This window comes from Gopherus flavomarginatus, chromosome 8 (assembly GCF_025201925.1).
Source record: "Gopherus flavomarginatus isolate rGopFla2 chromosome 8, rGopFla2.mat.asm, whole genome shotgun sequence".
Classification (NCBI taxonomy): domain Eukaryota; kingdom Metazoa; phylum Chordata; order Testudines; family Testudinidae; genus Gopherus; species Gopherus flavomarginatus.
Genome location: NC_066624.1, coordinates 1187893 through 1204551, shown reverse-complemented (window position 1 = coordinate 1204551; position 16659 = coordinate 1187893). Strand labels below are relative to the sequence as shown.

Below are 16659 nucleotides of genomic sequence, written 5' to 3'. Positions count from 1 at the left end.
TGCTCCATCTCAAGCTGCAGGCAGTTGAGAAGAAACTGGAGGGATGATGTGTCTGTTCCTCCAGCCAGAGCACAAGGGTGCATAAGACGCAGGCACAGACCCTGCTGAGAAAACTCTCCAATCAAGAGCACATGGGAGACACACATCTTCACATGGAATACCCATACTGAAAGAAATAGTCATGGTGACACACATGGGGGAGTGCGGCGTCTGTGAGGACGTGGTAACTCAGGGCTTTGCAGTGTGGCTGTTCACAACTACGCTAGGCTAACCTGCAGGCTGATCACCCAAGTTAACTCTGCAGTGAAAACACAACCTTATTCAAGTGAGCAGATCCACTGAAATCAGTGTGGCTATTGACATAAGCAAGAGTTTGACCCCTTCTGTTTATCATCATAACCATTGTGCTCATTACCACATCTTCTATCTAGTAACCAAGATGTTACTGGGTGCCTCACAGCCATAATACAGACACGTTCCTGCCACACAAGGCAAAAATCAGAGAGCATAGGGAAAGGGATCTAACATGCAATCAACAACTGATTCCCTATATGTCTTCCTTCCCTGCCAGTCCCTCTTTGGAACAGTTTGACATATATCCAGGATAAACAATGGCCAGTTGATGGGATACATGACCGCCTGACTGCCTGTGCACATTCCCAGCCTCAGTCCTTCTAGAAGTAATTGGTGTGAACACTAACCTGACTCTCACAGCATCAATGGATTCCTGTTTCCTATGAAGGGTCAGAGCGCTCTTGAGGGCCCTCTTACACACAGAGGGATAATGAGCGGGAGACTCCATCGCTAATGCTTGAAAAACAAAAAAACATGGAAAAGGAAAGTGAACAAGTTCAGACCTCCTGCACATTGGTCACTGCACTGTTTCTGGGTCCCCTGTGATAAATGAATGAATCTAGACTTGTACAACAGAAATGTTATTTCATAAGCAGCAATTTTATTCTTGACCTGCAGAGCTGCTCAGTACTAGTGACTGCAGGTGCAGAGCACAAGCCAGCACGGCTTTACTTCTTTCTTGTCACAAGATAATAAATGATAGTTGCAGAGCTTAAGAAAATAGGTTCTGTAGTTAATGAGAGTTCTCTTTCTTGACTGGTTACGTCTGCTGCAGCAACAAAAAAATAGAGGTGTCCTACATTAACAATTAAATAAATAATTGGAGATATACCTATCTCCTAGAACTGGAAGGGACCTTGAAAGGTTATTGAGTCCAGCCCCTTGCCTTCACTAGCAGGACCAAGTACTGATTTTTGCCCCAGATTCCTAAGTGATCCCCTCAAGGATTGAACTCACAACCCTAGGTTTAGAAGGCCCATGCTCAAACCACTGAGCTATCCTTCCTCCCCAATGGCTATTTGGTTTTGTTTTACATTTCCTGGCAATACCATGTCTGATTTAAAAAAAAACAAAGAGAAATGCAGAATCTAGGAGTCATTCCCTGATCAACACTAATAGCTTCAAAATAAGTGAAATGTAAACAATGTGTCATTTTAGTTCTAAGATTCTCCCTCACCTTCCTGAAAGCCCATTCTAAATGCTCAAGTTCCAGAAGGCATGGCTAGAGCTTTGTGATGAGGACACAGAGCAGTACAGCAAGTGCCAGTTACAAGCTTCTCCATTATCTTTGGATTTTAAGTCAAGACCAGACGTCTTCTGAAGGATCTGCTCTAGCTCAATCAGAAATTATTGGACTGGATACAGGGACCACTAGGGGACACCGTATGGCCTGTGTCAGGCAGGAGGTCAGACTAGACAATCATACTGGTTCCTTCTGGCCTTAAACTCTATGAAAAGGTTTTGGATTTTTGAGATGGAGGGAGTCTGTAAGGCACTGGCTCATCTCCCACATGTGTCACCAACAGGTTGATACTTCAAAATATGGAGATCTTTCAGTACTACCATGATCACAAATACCTCCCACAGGCAACAAAGAATGCCTGGATTTTGCATAGATTTTCATTGCTGTAGAGCATAATCCTACCCACTCCAAATGAAAGCGAAAGAATATCATAAGATGCAGCCATGGCCAACTTTCTTTACATGACCTTAAGAACTGTGGAAATGTAAACAGAGCCCTTACAAGCAATGGTTTCCAGCAACTTAGTCTCTATTTGTGGCAGTTCCCACACCAATTCCAACAGGCTGTCCAGTTCTGGATCATTGAGTTTGGCTCTTGCTTCAAATTCATAAAGCAGCAGCAATGTGTCTGTTGGGTCTTTGGAGAAATCTCCTGCAGAGGACACACCATATTGCCTGTTATTAGTCAATCTGTTACAGTCAGTTTATGAAATGAAGCTGCAAGATGCAGCTTTGCCCTCAGTAGCAGAAAAATCCTTAAACCACGGCACTGAAACTTAACAGTAAGGAACAAACTATGAGGTTTACTTATCATGTCTGAACCGTATAAATATACACTGCACGGATTAAACTCCTGAAATTTTCTCACAGCATTAATCTGGAGTAAATAATCCCTAGTAAATTACACCTACATAGAGAGGACTACCTCCAAAGCAAGCAACTTTCTTAATATTCCAACGTGACAAGCACTTTTTGCTCTGCAGAAATTGGGAACTCTCTTGGAAAGAAAAGTAGATGACTATTCAGAGCCAGAGGACAGCTTCTTAATTGTAAAGGGACTCTTCATTATGAGACTCTGACAGGCTGGGATTGTGAACCTATTTTCTTCATGCTGTAACAATCAGAACAATTTAAGATTAATCATTAGGGTCAACTTCTGGGCCCACAGATGTGTGCACCACTCCCACTTAAAGCAGAATTTGTCACTAAGATTAAATATTAAGCAATACATTTCTTCTGTTTATTAAATGGGTATTGAAGTCAAATAGAAAGTGCGCAATAGGCTCCTATACTGCTGTTTCTACAAAGGACATTGCTTTTGAGCAGTATGATGGCTCAGAAATGCTCCTTTTCATTAAACATATCACTTTCTCTCACACCTTATAGAGATGGTGCACTAAGCAAAATAATGGCAGCTTCACAGAGTTTAAAATATTGTTCTACACATTATAAAAAGAGTAACATAACCACACAGAGGAGGCCTCCTACATAATAATGACTAGAAGCTAAGAGAAGTGCTAGCAGTATCTTTCTTCAGGAGAGCTTGTTGCCATGATACTACAATCTTGTAAGGGAAACTGAAAAACCATCAGATTGATATTTGAATATGTGATGCTGTATGGAATATGCAGAACGCTGTGATGTTATTGATACCAGTATTATAAAATTGCAATGAATCTGATCAGATATGCCGTGTAAGGTATCTGCAAAAATGTTATAATTTGCCAAGTATGATAATCTCATTTATATGTTTGTATCACCTTTGTATTATGAGTTATAGATATGCAGGGTACAGCTGTATTTCCAAACTCCTGCTATGTTTCTGGATGACACTCCCAGATAGGGTTGCCAGGTGTCTGGTTTTTAATTGGAATGCCCAAACAAAAAGGGACCCTGGCGGCTCTAGTCAGCACTGCTGACTGGACCGTTAAAAGTCCAGTCGGTGGCGCAGCAGGGCTAAGGCAGGCTCCCTGCCTGCCATGGCTCCGCGCAGCTCCCAGAAGCAACAGCATGTCACCCCTCCAGCTCCTACGTGTAGGGGGAACAAGGGGGACTCCGCACGCTGTCCCCTCCCCAAGGGCCAGTTTTGCAGCTCCCACTGGCCGGGAACCGCGGACAGTGGGAGCTGCGGGGGTAGCACCTGCAGATGGGGCACTGCGCAGTGCCACCTGGCCGCGCCTCCACGTAGGAGCCACAGAGGGACCTGCCGCTGTTTCCGGGAGCTGCTTGAGGTAAGCGCCACCTGGAGCCTGCAACCCTGACCCCCTCCCATGCCCCAATCCTTTACCCCAGCCCTGATCCCTCTCCTGCCCTCCAAACCCCTCAGTCCCAGCCCGGAGCACCCTCTTACACCCCAAACCCCTCATCCCCAGCCCCACCCCAGTACCTGCACACCCAGCTGGAGCACTTACTCCCCCTGTACCCCAACCCCCTGCTCCAGCCTGAATCCCCCTTCCACACCCTAAACCCCTCATTTCTGGCCCCACCCTGGAACCTGCACCTTAGCCCAGAGCCCATATCCCCTCCCCCCCCCTCAACCCAGAGCATCCTCCCATACTCTGAACCCCTCGGCTCCACTCCACAGCCTCGAGCACCTTCCTGCACTCCAAATCCCTCATACCTGGCCACACCCAAGAGCCTATACCCCCAGCCGGAGCCCTCACCCCCTCCTGCATCCCAACCCACTGCATGAGCCCAGAGCCCCCTCCTGTATCCTGAACTCCTCATTTCTGGCACCACCCGAGAGCCTGCATCCCCAGTCAGAGCCCGCACTCATTCCTGCACCCCAACTCCCATGAGCCAGCCCGGTGAAAATGAGCAAGTGAGTGAGTGGGGAGAATGAATGACAGAGGGAGGGGGATGGAGGGAGCTGAGGTGGGCAAGGCAAGGATGTTTGGTTTTGTGCAAGTAGAAAGTTGGGAACCCTACCCCAGACAGATTGGCATCTAGCTTGTTCGATGACCCATCAAGGGTCATCAGCGGTACAATGAATCCATGGAAAGAAGCGAGGGGCTACACCTTATGAGTCAGCAAAACATGTAGGGGCATGCCTGTGGACAAAGAACTCCACGGCTTTCCATGCCATGTGCTGTGAAGCTTGTGTTTGGGACAAAGGAAGTACCAGCCACATAGCAAAAGAATATAAAAGGCTGCTGCTTCTCCATTTTGTCTTCATTCCTGCTTCTTATCTCTGGAGTAACTTTTCTACAAACTGAAGCATTGAACAAAGGACTGAATGACCCATCCAAGCTGTGGATGTGTTCCAGAGGGACTTTCAAGCCAGCAAACTCACCAGTACTGCTAAGAACCTGATATATGGACTTTGAAGTCTCTGTACGTATTTGACTGCTTTACCATTTAACAACTCTCTTCTTGTTCTTTCTTTTTTCTTTAGAATAAACCTTTCCTGTGAGTAGATTACATTTGAAACTAAAGCTGAGAATTGGCCCACTCAGGACACCCAGAAAATAGTCAGCACAAACATAAGAGCAAACATTATGCCCCATTGCCACCAGGAGATTGCAAAAAGAAATTCCTATACATAATTTCATCAAAGGTCCCTGGCGGCTAAGAGGAATATCTGCCTATTTGCGAAGGCGTGAAAAGTAGATGCTTTTTCAAAAAAGTCATTTTAAGAATAAAGAGAACATATTTTGTAAAATGTATTGTTTGTTCTTTTGTGTCATCTTTGGTGGAGGTGCAAGTAAATGAACCGGTGATGTTGTAGCTGATATGGTTAGGTCCTGTGATGGTGTTGCTGGTGTAGATATGTGGACAGAGTTGGGATTGAGGTTTGTTGCATGGATTGGTTCCTAAATTAGAGTTGCTATGGTGTGGTGCTCAACCATCACCGGTTCATTCACCTGCACATCCACCAATGTTATATACGCTATCATGTGCCAGCAATGCCCCTCGGCTATGTACATCGGCCAAACTGGACAGTCCCTACGTGAAAGGATAAATGGACACAAGTCAGATATTAGGAATGGCAATATACAAAAAAACCTGTAGGAGAACACTTCAATCTTCCTGGCCACACAATAGCAGATTTTAAAGTAGCCATCCTACAGCAAAAAAACTTCAGGACCAGACTTCAAAGAGAAACTGCTGAGCTTCAGTGCATCTGCAAAATTGACATCATCTGCTCAGGATTAAACAAAGACTGTGAATGGCAAGCCAACTACAAAAGCAGTTTCTCTTCCCTTGGTGTTCACACCTCAACTGATGGAAGAGGGCCTCATCCTCCCTGATTGAACTGACCTTGTTATCTCTAGCCTGATTCTGGCCTGCATATTTATACCTGCCTCTGGAAATTTCCATTACATGCATTTGACGAAGTGGGTGTTCACCCACGAAAGCTCATGCTCCAATACGTTTGTTAGTCTATAAGGTGCCACAGGACTCTCTGTTGCTTTTTACAGATCCAGACTAATATGGCTACTCCTCTGACACTGGGAATTTTTGTACAGGTTGCTCTAGTCATTGGCCAGCCCGTAAAATTAATCTGCAATCTTTGAGTTCCAAACCTGCTGAATCAGACAGCATCTAGACAACGAGACAAAAATCATTGTGCTTCTGGCTCTCTAGTTCTTACATCAAATCACTTGTAATTCAGATGTTTCAACACTTTTGAATTGGAAAGAGCAGTTCCTTGATACACAAATTTTCCTTCAAAGTGATAAGATTCTTAAAAATATTTGTTCTAAGTACTACTATACTACATAATCAACAGCATTTGGTTACAGAATTTCTAACTTACCTGTTAGCTTCAGAACATTCCAGATTTCCCTGCATGCCTGGATGTGATGAAGGGCCTGAGACAGAAGCTCAATCTATTTTGTGAAATTAATACATTATTTTTAAACTATGTTTTCAAAAAGACACATGAAAATAAATCTCACAGCGAACTACAGCTGAGAAGCCTCCAGAGTACCTGGCTACTTAATAAGTGAAAAGTCAGGCTAACTCTAATGCAGCATCTGCACTCAGTTTTCTTTTTCTTCTTCTTTAGGAGAGACCTTTACACCTCATGCAAAGCATTAAGGATCCTTCACACTTGAGGCTCCATTGGTCCAGGCACGTAATACTAAGACGACTCTTAGGGACATGGCTTATATGAACCACCAGCCAGAAAACATTGCTACTGAGTGCAAGACATTCTCAAAAAAGTTGAACATTCCTGTCTATACAGCGCAATGCTTGCAGCCTGTCTGGTGAGTAAGAGACTAGCACCAGAACTAAACCCAAGTACCCAGCATAGCAGTAACACAGGGCTCTATAATCTGAGTGGAATGAGAAATTGAACCTCCAGCCCCTTGGCAGAGTAGCAGAGGGCATTATCATCTCTATTTGTATCAGAAATCAAATCCTGGAATCCAGAATGGTATTATCACCTGACACCATATAGAGTTGTAAGAAGGGCCATGCATAGGTTGCAAACAAAATGAGAGCAATTAGCACAGGGTTTCTCAAACAGGGGTTGCCGCTTGTGTAGGGAACGCTCCTGGCAGGCCAGGCCGGGTCGGTTTGTTTACCTGCCCCGTCCACAAGTCTGGCCAATTGTGGCTCCCACTGGCTGCAGATAGTTGCTATGGGCCAACGGGAGCTGCTGAAGCAGCAGCCAGTAAATCCCTCGGCCCATGCCACTTCCAGGCCTGCCGTGACCCGTTTGAGAAACCCTAAACTAGCAGCACTGGTCTGTTCTGCATGGCTAGGCTCTCAATACTTGTCAAATGAGGTGCAAAGGCAAGATCATAGTGTCACAATTAGGGCCAGTACTCACAGGGGAGAGTAAATCCCAGAGTGTTTTTTAAAAAGAAACCTATTTCTGTGCAATGTTCTCTGCAGAAAAGACAGAGGGCCCAGCACTGAACCCTGCTCAGCAAACCTTTGCACTGATCACCACTCAGACTTCTGTTCATCTTCCACAATCTATTAACCTGAATATTCTCCTCCAGGGTGTGAGTATGTATCAGAAAATAAAACCTGTGACTTTCATGATATGAATATCACCACCTCAGCAACTGCATAATCCTACTTCTATAGTCTTAATCTGCCTGTTCCACCCCGATTCGTCATCACCCCTGCTTACACATTATCTTAATGTAGATGGTAATGTAAACTCCTGGGGGCAGGAGCACTGGCCCAGATCCTCTAATAGTGTAAATTCATTTAGCTCCATTGAAGTCAACAAAATCAATTTACAGCAGCTGAGAATTTGGTACAATATCTTATATTGTTTGTAAAGCAACATGCACATTTATTTACTCTATATTGTGAAAGGCTTATATTTTCAAGCTCCCGTCCTACATGAAATAACTGAGAATTATAAAAACACCAAAAGAAGCTATGTTTAGGGTACATTAAAAGCCAGATGTACACCTGCCCCATATATAAAAAGCCAGCACTATACCTGTTCACACAACAGCACTCTACCTGTTCAGTGAGTGTTAAACTGCATCGCCCCATTTCCAGATCAACTGCTGCAGCCAACAGCAAGCATGTCTTCTGGGCAATCAGAACAGCTTTATCAGAAGGACAAAACTGGGACAACTAAAACAGAAACATGAATAGACAGCGAGGATACTGCCAGGTCATGGCTAGCAATCAACAAAGAAAGAAACATTTTCTACTATAGTGACAAAAAGGAAGCAGTCTACTTATCATTTCCATTTTTCCTTTATCTCCCACTGCTTGTGACACTTTTCCAGAGGCTCAAGTACCATTTCCTTCCTTCCCACTCACCTTTTTCCACCTGCAGAGCACTGATTATGTCACTTTTGTTGAAGCTGACCCTTCTGGGCCTTTCTGTTTTGTCCTTGGTTTATACAGCAGCAGCAACAATAATGAAAGCACGACTGGGGGACAAGTTTAACTTAAAGGGACACTAGGCGGGTGAGAATATATCTTATATTGGACCAACCTCTGCTGGTCAGAAAGACAAGATTTCAAGTTTACACAGAGCTCTTCTTCGGGTTCACGTAAGCTCAAAAGCTTGTCTCTCTCACCAACAGAAGTTGGTCCAATAAAAGCTATTACCTCACTCACCTTGTCTCTCTAATATCCTGGAACCAACATGGCTACAACAACATCACATACATTAAAGGGATACTCTCAATCATTCTTTTATATTCTTCCTATATTGCTAGCTCTCAAAATCACTTTCTCCTTTTCTTATGGGCAAACATTTTTTCCCCGTGTTCTGTACAGAACTGAAATTAACAGATGTTTCTTGTTTACAGGGACATTGTACAATCTCCAAATATGCCTTCCCATTCTGAAGAGATTTTTGGTGGCAGTGACTATTCGGCCTGTGCATGTGCTCTATGCTTCCTAATCCCCCACTCTGAGGCTACACAGGGCTGCGCAGGCAAACTGCCCTCAGATCCTTCTCTACCACATCCCCAGAAGATTCTCCAAAGCAGAGAGGAAGGAAGATGGGTAGCAGAGCACCAACAGAGGGACACATCTCCAGTTACTGCACAGGGTGAGTAATCTCTCCTCCTTTCAGTAGGCCCCCTATGGTGCTTACCAAGGTGATTACTGAGCAGTACCCTCAGCTGGAGAGGGGAGCTTCAAAGCCAAGTCAGGACTCAAGACAACACAGCATTCCCAACAGTAGTATATGGTCTACTAAACCACTGCACAATGCTTGAAGAAGGTATGTATGTAAGACCAAATAGTAGCCTTACAAAATGCTCAGAACAGGGACATTCTTGTGTAATGCCATAGAAGTAGATATTATCAGAGGGGTAGCCGTGTTAGTCTGGATCTGTAAAAGCAGCAAAGAGTCCTGTGGCACCTTATAGACTAACAGACGTTTTGGAGCATGAGCTTTCGTGGGTGAATACCCACTTCGTCAGATGCATGTAGTGGAAATTTCCAGGGGCAGGTATATATATGCAGGCAAGCTAGAGATAAGGAGGTAGTTCAATAAGGGAGGATGAGGCCCTGTTCTACCAGTTGAGGTGTGAAAACCAAGGGAGGAGAAACTGGTTCTGTAATTGCCAAGCCATTCACAGTCTTTGTTTAATCCTGAGCTGATGGTGTCAAATTTGTAGATGAACTGAAGCTCAGCAGTTTCTCTTTGAAGTCTGGTCCTGAAGTTTTTTTGCTGCAAGATGGCCACCTTAAGGTCTGCTATAGTGTGGCCAGGGAGGCTGAAGTGTTCTCCTACAGGTTTTTATATATTGCCATTCCTAATATCTGATTTGTGTCCATTTATCCTTTTCCGAAGCGACTGTCCAGTTTGGCCGATGTACATAGCAGAGGGGCATTGCTGGCATATGATGGCGTATATTACATTGGTGGACGTGCGGGTGAATGAACCGGTGATGGTGTGGCTGATCTGGTTAGGTCCTGTGATGGTGTCGCTGGTGTAGATATGTGGGCAGAGTTGGCATCAAGGTTTGTTGCATGGATTGGCTCCTGAGCTAGAGTTCCTATGGTGCGATGTGGAGTTACTGGTGAGAATATGTTTCAGGTTGGCAGGTTGCCTTTGGGCGAGGACTGGCCTGCCACCCAAGGCCTGTGAAAGTGTGGGATCACTGTCCAGGATGGGTTGTAGGTCCCTGATGATGCGTTGGAGAGGTTTTAGCTGGGGACTGTATGTGATGGCCAGTGGAGTCCTGTTGGTTTCTTTCTTGGGTTTGTCTTGCAGTAGGAGGCTTCTGGGTACACGTCTGGCTCTGTTGATCTGTTTCCTTTTTTCCTCATGCGGGTATTGTAGTTTTGAGAATGCTTGGTGGAGATTTTGTAGGTGTTGGTCTCTGTCTGAGGGGTTAGAGCAGATGCGGTTGTAACTCAGTGCTTGGCTGTAGACAATGGAACGTGTGATGTGCCCGGGATGGAAGCTGGAGGCATGAAGGTAAGCATAGCGGTCAGTAGGTTTTCGGTATAGGGTGGTGGTAATGTGACCATCACTTATTTGCACCGTGGTGTCTAGGAAGTGGACCTCCCGTGTAGATTGGTCCAGGCTGAGGTTGATGGTGGGGTGGAAGCTGTTGAAATCATGGTGGAATTTTTCGAGAGACTCCTTCCCATGGGTCCAGATGATGAAGATGTTATCAATGTAGCGTAGGTAGAGAAGGGGCGTGAGTGGACGAGAGCTGAGGAAGCGTTGTTCCAGGTCGGCCATAAAAATATTGGCATATTGTGGGGCCATGCGGGTGCCCATAGCTGTGCCACTGATCTGGAGATATATATTGTCATCAGATTTGAAATAGTTGTGTGTGAGGATAAAGGCACAGAGCTCAGCAGCCAGTTGTGCTGTAGCATCATCAGGGATACTGTTCCTGACAGCTTGTATTCCATATGTGTGGGGGATGTTTGTGTAGAGAGCCTCTACATCCATGGTGGCTAAGATGGTGTTTTCTGGAAGGTCACCAATGCATTGTAGTTTCCTCAGGAAATCAGTGGTGTCACGGAGATAGCTGGGAGTGCTGGTGGCATAGGGTCTGAGTAGAGAGTCCACATATCCAGACAGTCCTTCAGTGAGAGTGCCAATGCCCGAGATTATGGGGCGTCCAGGATTTCCAGGTTCGTGGATCTTGGGTAGAAGATAGAATAACCCTGGTCGGGGCTCTAAGGGTATGTTGATTGGTTCCGGTGTTAGTGTAGGGAGTGTCCTGAGTAGATGTTGCAGTTTCTTAGGGTATTCCTCAGTGGGATCTGAGGGAAGTGGCCTGTAGAATTTGGTGTTGGAGAGTTGTCTGGCAGCCTCCTTTTGGTAGTCAGACCTGTTCATGATGACAACAGCACCTCCTTTATCAGCCTCTTTAATGATAATGTCAGGGTGGTTTCTGAGGCTGTGGATGGCATTGCGTTCCGCACGACTTGGGTTATGAGGCAAGCGATGTTGTTTTTCCACAATTTCTGCCTGTGCACGTCGGCGGAAGCATTCAATGTAGAGGTCCAGACTGTCATTTCGACCCTCAGGAGGAGTCCATGTGGAGTTCTTCTTCTTGTGCTGTTGGTGGGAGGGTACCTGTGTATCAGTGCGCTGTTCAGTGTTGTCCTGAAAGTATTCTTTGAGTCGGAGACGGCGGTGGTAGGCTTCCAGATCGCCGCAGAACTGTATCATGTTGGTGGGGGTGGCAGGGCAGAAAGAGAGTCCCCGAGATAGGACAGACTTTTCTTCTGGGCTGAGTGTGTAGTTGGATAGATTGACGATATTGCTGGGTGGGTTGGGGGTACCACGGTTGTGGCCCCATGAGGCAGGTAGGAGTTTAGACAGCTTACAGTCCTTTTTCCTTTGTAGAGAGGTGAAGTGAGTAATGTAGATCTCCTGTCTTATTTTAGTGAAGTCCGTTTGTATGGAAGTTTGGTTATTAATGAGAGTCTCCAGGTTGGAGAGCTCTTTTTTGATGTTTTCCTGTTTGCTGCATAGGATGCTGATCAGGTGGTTCCTCAGTTTCTTTGACAGAGTATGGCATAATCTCTCACTGTGGTCTGTGTAGTATGTAGATAGCAGTGAATTTTTTACCTTTAGTCCATTTGGTATGATGTCCATCCGTTTGCATTTGGAAAGGAAGATGATATCTGTCTGTATTTGTGCAAGTTTCTTCATGAGGTTGATGGATTTCCACTCCATACGGCTAAATGCAGTGTCTTGCATGGTGTCAAGTATCAGAGGGGTAGCCGTGTTAGTCTGGATCTGTAAAAGCAGCAAAGAAACCAACAGGACTCCACTGGCCATCACATACAGTCCCCAACTAAAACCTCTCCAACGCATCATCAGGGATCTACAACCCATCCTGGACAATGATCCCACACTTTAACAGACCTTGGGTGGCAGGCCAGTCCTCGCCCACAGGCAACCTGCCAACCTGAAACATATTCTCACCAGTAACTGCACACCGCACCATAGGAACTCTAGCTCAGGAACCAATCCATGCAACAAACCTCAATGCCAACTCTGCCCACATATCTACACCAGCGACACCATCACAGGACCTAACCAGATCAGCCACACCATCACCGGTTCATTCACCTGCACGTCCACCAATGTAATATATGCCATCATATGCCAGCAATGCCCCTCTGCTATGCACATCGGCCAAACTGGACAGTCTCTACGGAAAAGGATAAATGGATGCAAATCAGATATTAGAAATGGCAATATAAAAAAACCTGTAGGAGAACACTTCAACCTCCCTGGCCATACTATAGCAGACCTTAAGCTGGCCATCCTGCAGCAAAAAAACTTCAGGACCAGACTTCAAAGAGAAACCGCTGAGCTTCAGTTCATCTGCAAATTTGACACCTTCAGCTCAGGATTAAACAAAGACTGTGAATGGCTTGCCAATTACAGAACCAGTTTCTCCTCCCTTGGTTTTCACACCTCAACTGCTAGAACAGGGCCTCATCCTCCCTGATTGAACTACCTAATTATCTCTAGTTTGCCTGCATATATATACCTGCCCCTGGAAATTTCCACTACATACATCTGACGAAGTGGGTATTCACCCACGAAAGCTCATGCTCCAAAACGTCTGTTAGTCTATAAGGTGCCACAGGACTATTTGCTGCTTTTATAGAAGTAAATAGAGATCTTGTGGAACAGGCCAACACTCTAGAAGGAAGTTGTATATCTGAACATTTATAGCACAATATGATACAGTCAGATATCCACCTAAAGAGTCTCTGAGTGGAAATCACCGAACCTTTGGATCTATCTGCAATAGCCACAAACAGTCTGAGCGATTTCCTAAGTGATTTAGTTTTGTCTGCATAAAAGGTTACCACCTTCCTAACGTTCAAAGTGTGCAAAACTGCCTCCTCTCTCAACTGATGAGGCTTGGAGAAAAAACAGAAGGTGGATAACCTGGTTGATGCAAAACTTATATGACACGTTGGGTAAAAATTTAGGGTGTGGACATAATGAAACTTTGTCCTTGAAAATTATTATAAAATGGAGAATCTGACATAGAAACCCTATTTCTCCCACCCTACAAGCTGAGGTGAAAACAACCAAAAATGCTATCTTCTGAGATAAACTAATGAGGAAAAATGTAGGCATTGGCTTAAAAGAAGGCCTCATACGGCATTTAAGTACTAAATTCAAATTCCAGATAGGTGTGGGTTCCTTATTTTAGTGAAAAATGTTCCCTAATCCTCTCAGAAACCTTACAGTTGTAGGATGGGTAAAGAATGAGAATCCCTCAGCAACTGAATGAAAAGCTGTTATAGTCAAGTGGACCCGGATAGAGTTCATAGATAATTCCATCTTTTTAGCTGTAGGAGGTAATCAAGGACTGATTGAGAGAGAAGAATAAACCGTAGGAACACCTCTCTGGACATACCACAGGCTGAATCTTTTCCACTTGGGGAGATAAGTGTACTTTGTGGACTCTTTCCCATGGTTCAATTATACCAGTTTTCCTCCTTGGAGCAAGTTGATTCTAGTCCCATGAACCATCAAGGAGCCAAGCTTTGAGGTGAAGTATCTTCAGGTGGGGATGAAAAGTACAGCTGATGCCCTTGGAAAGATGAGGAATGGATGGGAGGCTGATCCCCTGACAATCACCGAGGTGAATCAGGTAAGAATACCATCTCTGTCTTGGCCACATTGGGACTATTAATATAATTTTAGCTTTGTTGTGTTTGATCTTGCTGATCACATTTAGAATAAATGGTGTTGGCGGAAAAGCATATAGAAGATTTCTTGTCCAAGGAAGGAGGAAGGCATCTCCCAAAGAGAGAGTACCCAAGTTCCTCCTTGAGAAAAATGTTTGCATATCTTATTGGTCTCTTTTTGGGGGAGGGACCCAAGTCTGAAAAATTTGACTGAGAAAAGACGGTTACTCACCTTTGTAACTGTTGTTCTTCGAGATGTGTTGCTCACATCCATTCCAGTTAGGTGTGCGCGCCGCGCGTGCACGTTCGTCGGAAACTTTTTACCCTAGCAACTCCAGTGGGCCGGCAGGTCGCCCCCTGGAGTGGCGCCGCCATGGCGCCCAATATATATCCCTGCCGGCCCACCCGCTCCTCAGTTCCTTCTTGCCGGCGACTCCGACAGTGGGGAAGGAGGGCGGGTGTGGAATGGATGTGAGCAACACATCTCGAAGAACAACAGTTACAAAGGTGAGTAACCGTCTTTTCTTCTTCGAGTGATTGCTCACATCCATTCCAGTTAGGTGAATCCCAAGCCATACCTAGGCGGTGGGGTCGGAGCGAGAAGTCGCGGCATGGAGCACAGCAGATCCGAAGGCCGCATCCTCTCTAGACTGCTGGACCAGGGCGTAGTGGGAAGCAAAGGTGTGGACCGATGACCAGGTCGCTGCCCGACAGATTTCCTGGATGGGCACACGGGCGAGGAAAGCCAGCGACGACGCCTGCGCCCTGGTAGAATGCGCAGTCACACGGCCCGTAGGGACGTGGGCCAAGTCATAGCAGGTCCTGATGCAGGACGTTACCCAAGAGGATAACCTCTGGGAGGAGATAGGAAGCCCTTTCATGCGGTCCGCTACTGCCACGAAAAGCTGGGGGGATTTGCGGAAGGGCTTGGTCCTCTCCACGTAGAACGCGAGAGCCCTACGGACATCAAGCGAGTGGAGCTGCTGCTCCCTGCCTGAGGAGTGAGGTTTCGGGAAAAAAACCGGGAGGAATATCTCTTGGTTGACGTGGAAGGCTGAGACCACCTTGGGGAGAAAAGCAGGGTGTGGTCTCAGCTGCACCTTGTCCTTGTGGAAGACCGTATATGGGGGGTCTACCACAAGAGCCCGGAGTTCCGACACCCGTCTAGCTGAGGTGATAGCTACTAGAAAGGCCGTCTTCCAAGAGAGATAAAGCAGGGAGCAAGTAGCTAACGGCTCAAAGGGGGGGCCCCATGAGTCGAGACAACACCAGGTTAAGATCCCAGGTTGGAGCAGGGGGACGGACGTTAGGGTATAAACGTTCCAGCCCCTTAAGGAATCTAGACACCGTCGGGTGGGAAAAAACAGAGTGACCATCCGCACCCGGGTGAAAGGTGGAGATAGCCGCTAGGTGGACTCGTAACGACGATATGGCCAGACCTTGCCCTTTGAGGGACCAAATGTAGTCTAAGATGTTGGCTACTGAAACTTCCATAGGGCGGAGATTTCTCTCCACGCACCAACAGGAGAAACGCTTCCATTTGGCCAAATACGTCGCCCTTGTGGACGGCTTTCTGCTGCCCAAGAGCACCTCCCTCACCGGCGTGGAACAGCGCAGCTCAGAGCCAGTCAGCCACGCAGGAGCCACGCCGCTAGGTGCAGCGACTGCAGGTCCGGGTGACAGAGGGTCCCGTGCTCCTGGGTAATCAGGTCCGGATGAAGGGGCAGGGGAACTGGGTCGGCTATGGCCAGGTCCCGCAGCATGGGGTACCAGTGCTGTCTGGGCCACGCCGGGGCTACCATGATCACATGAGCCCTGTCCCTGCGCACCTTCAGAAGGACCCTGTGGACCAACGGGAATGGGGGAAATGCATAGTACAGGTGGGTCGACCACTGGATGAGGAAGGCATCCGCTATCGACCCGGGTTCCCTGCCCTGAAAGGAGCAGAACGCTTGGCACTTCCTGTTCCCCTTGGCCGCGAAGAGGTCCACCCGGGGATAACCCCACCTCCGGAAGATGGAGAGGGCGACGTCCGGGCGAAGGGACCACTCGTGTGACAGGAAGGATCTGCTCAATCGATCCGCCAGCGTGTTCCGTACTCCGGGGAGGAAGGAAGCCATGAGGTGAATGGAGTGGGCTACACAAAAGTCCCAGAGTCGTATCGCCTCGTGGCACAGGGAGGAGGACCTGGTGCCGCCCTGCTTGTTGATATAATACATGGTCGTCGTGTTGTCGGTGAACACCGCGACACAACGACCCTGGAGCTGATGACAGAACGTTTGACAAGCAAGACGGACCGCTCTCAACTCCCGCATGTTGATGTGTAGCCCCACCTCCTCCTGGGACCACAGGCCCTGCGTCCTCAGGGTCCCTGCGTGGGCCCCCCAGCCGAGATCTGAGGCATCTGTTGTTAGGGACACCGAGGGCTGAGATGGGTGGAAGGGGAGACCCGCACACAACACTGACTGGTCCAGCCACCAGCCGAGA

The 16659-nt window shown here is 46.8% G+C and overlaps 1 protein-coding gene across 1 annotated transcript in view; it reads right to left on the bottom strand.

Annotated features, from left to right (window-relative positions):
• Positions 1-16659, bottom strand: part of TEX11 (testis expressed 11) — a 138212-nt gene that overhangs the window by 18105 nt on the left and 103448 nt on the right. The window contains exons 24-27 of the mRNA XM_050964910.1: positions 8032-8148; positions 6356-6428; positions 2099-2248; positions 702-810 (exon numbers count right to left, since the gene is read on the bottom strand). Of these exons, the coding sequence (XP_050820867.1) occupies positions 702-810; positions 2099-2248; positions 6356-6428; positions 8032-8148 (449 nt within the window). The remainder of the gene's footprint in view (positions 1-701; positions 811-2098; positions 2249-6355; positions 6429-8031; positions 8149-16659) is intronic.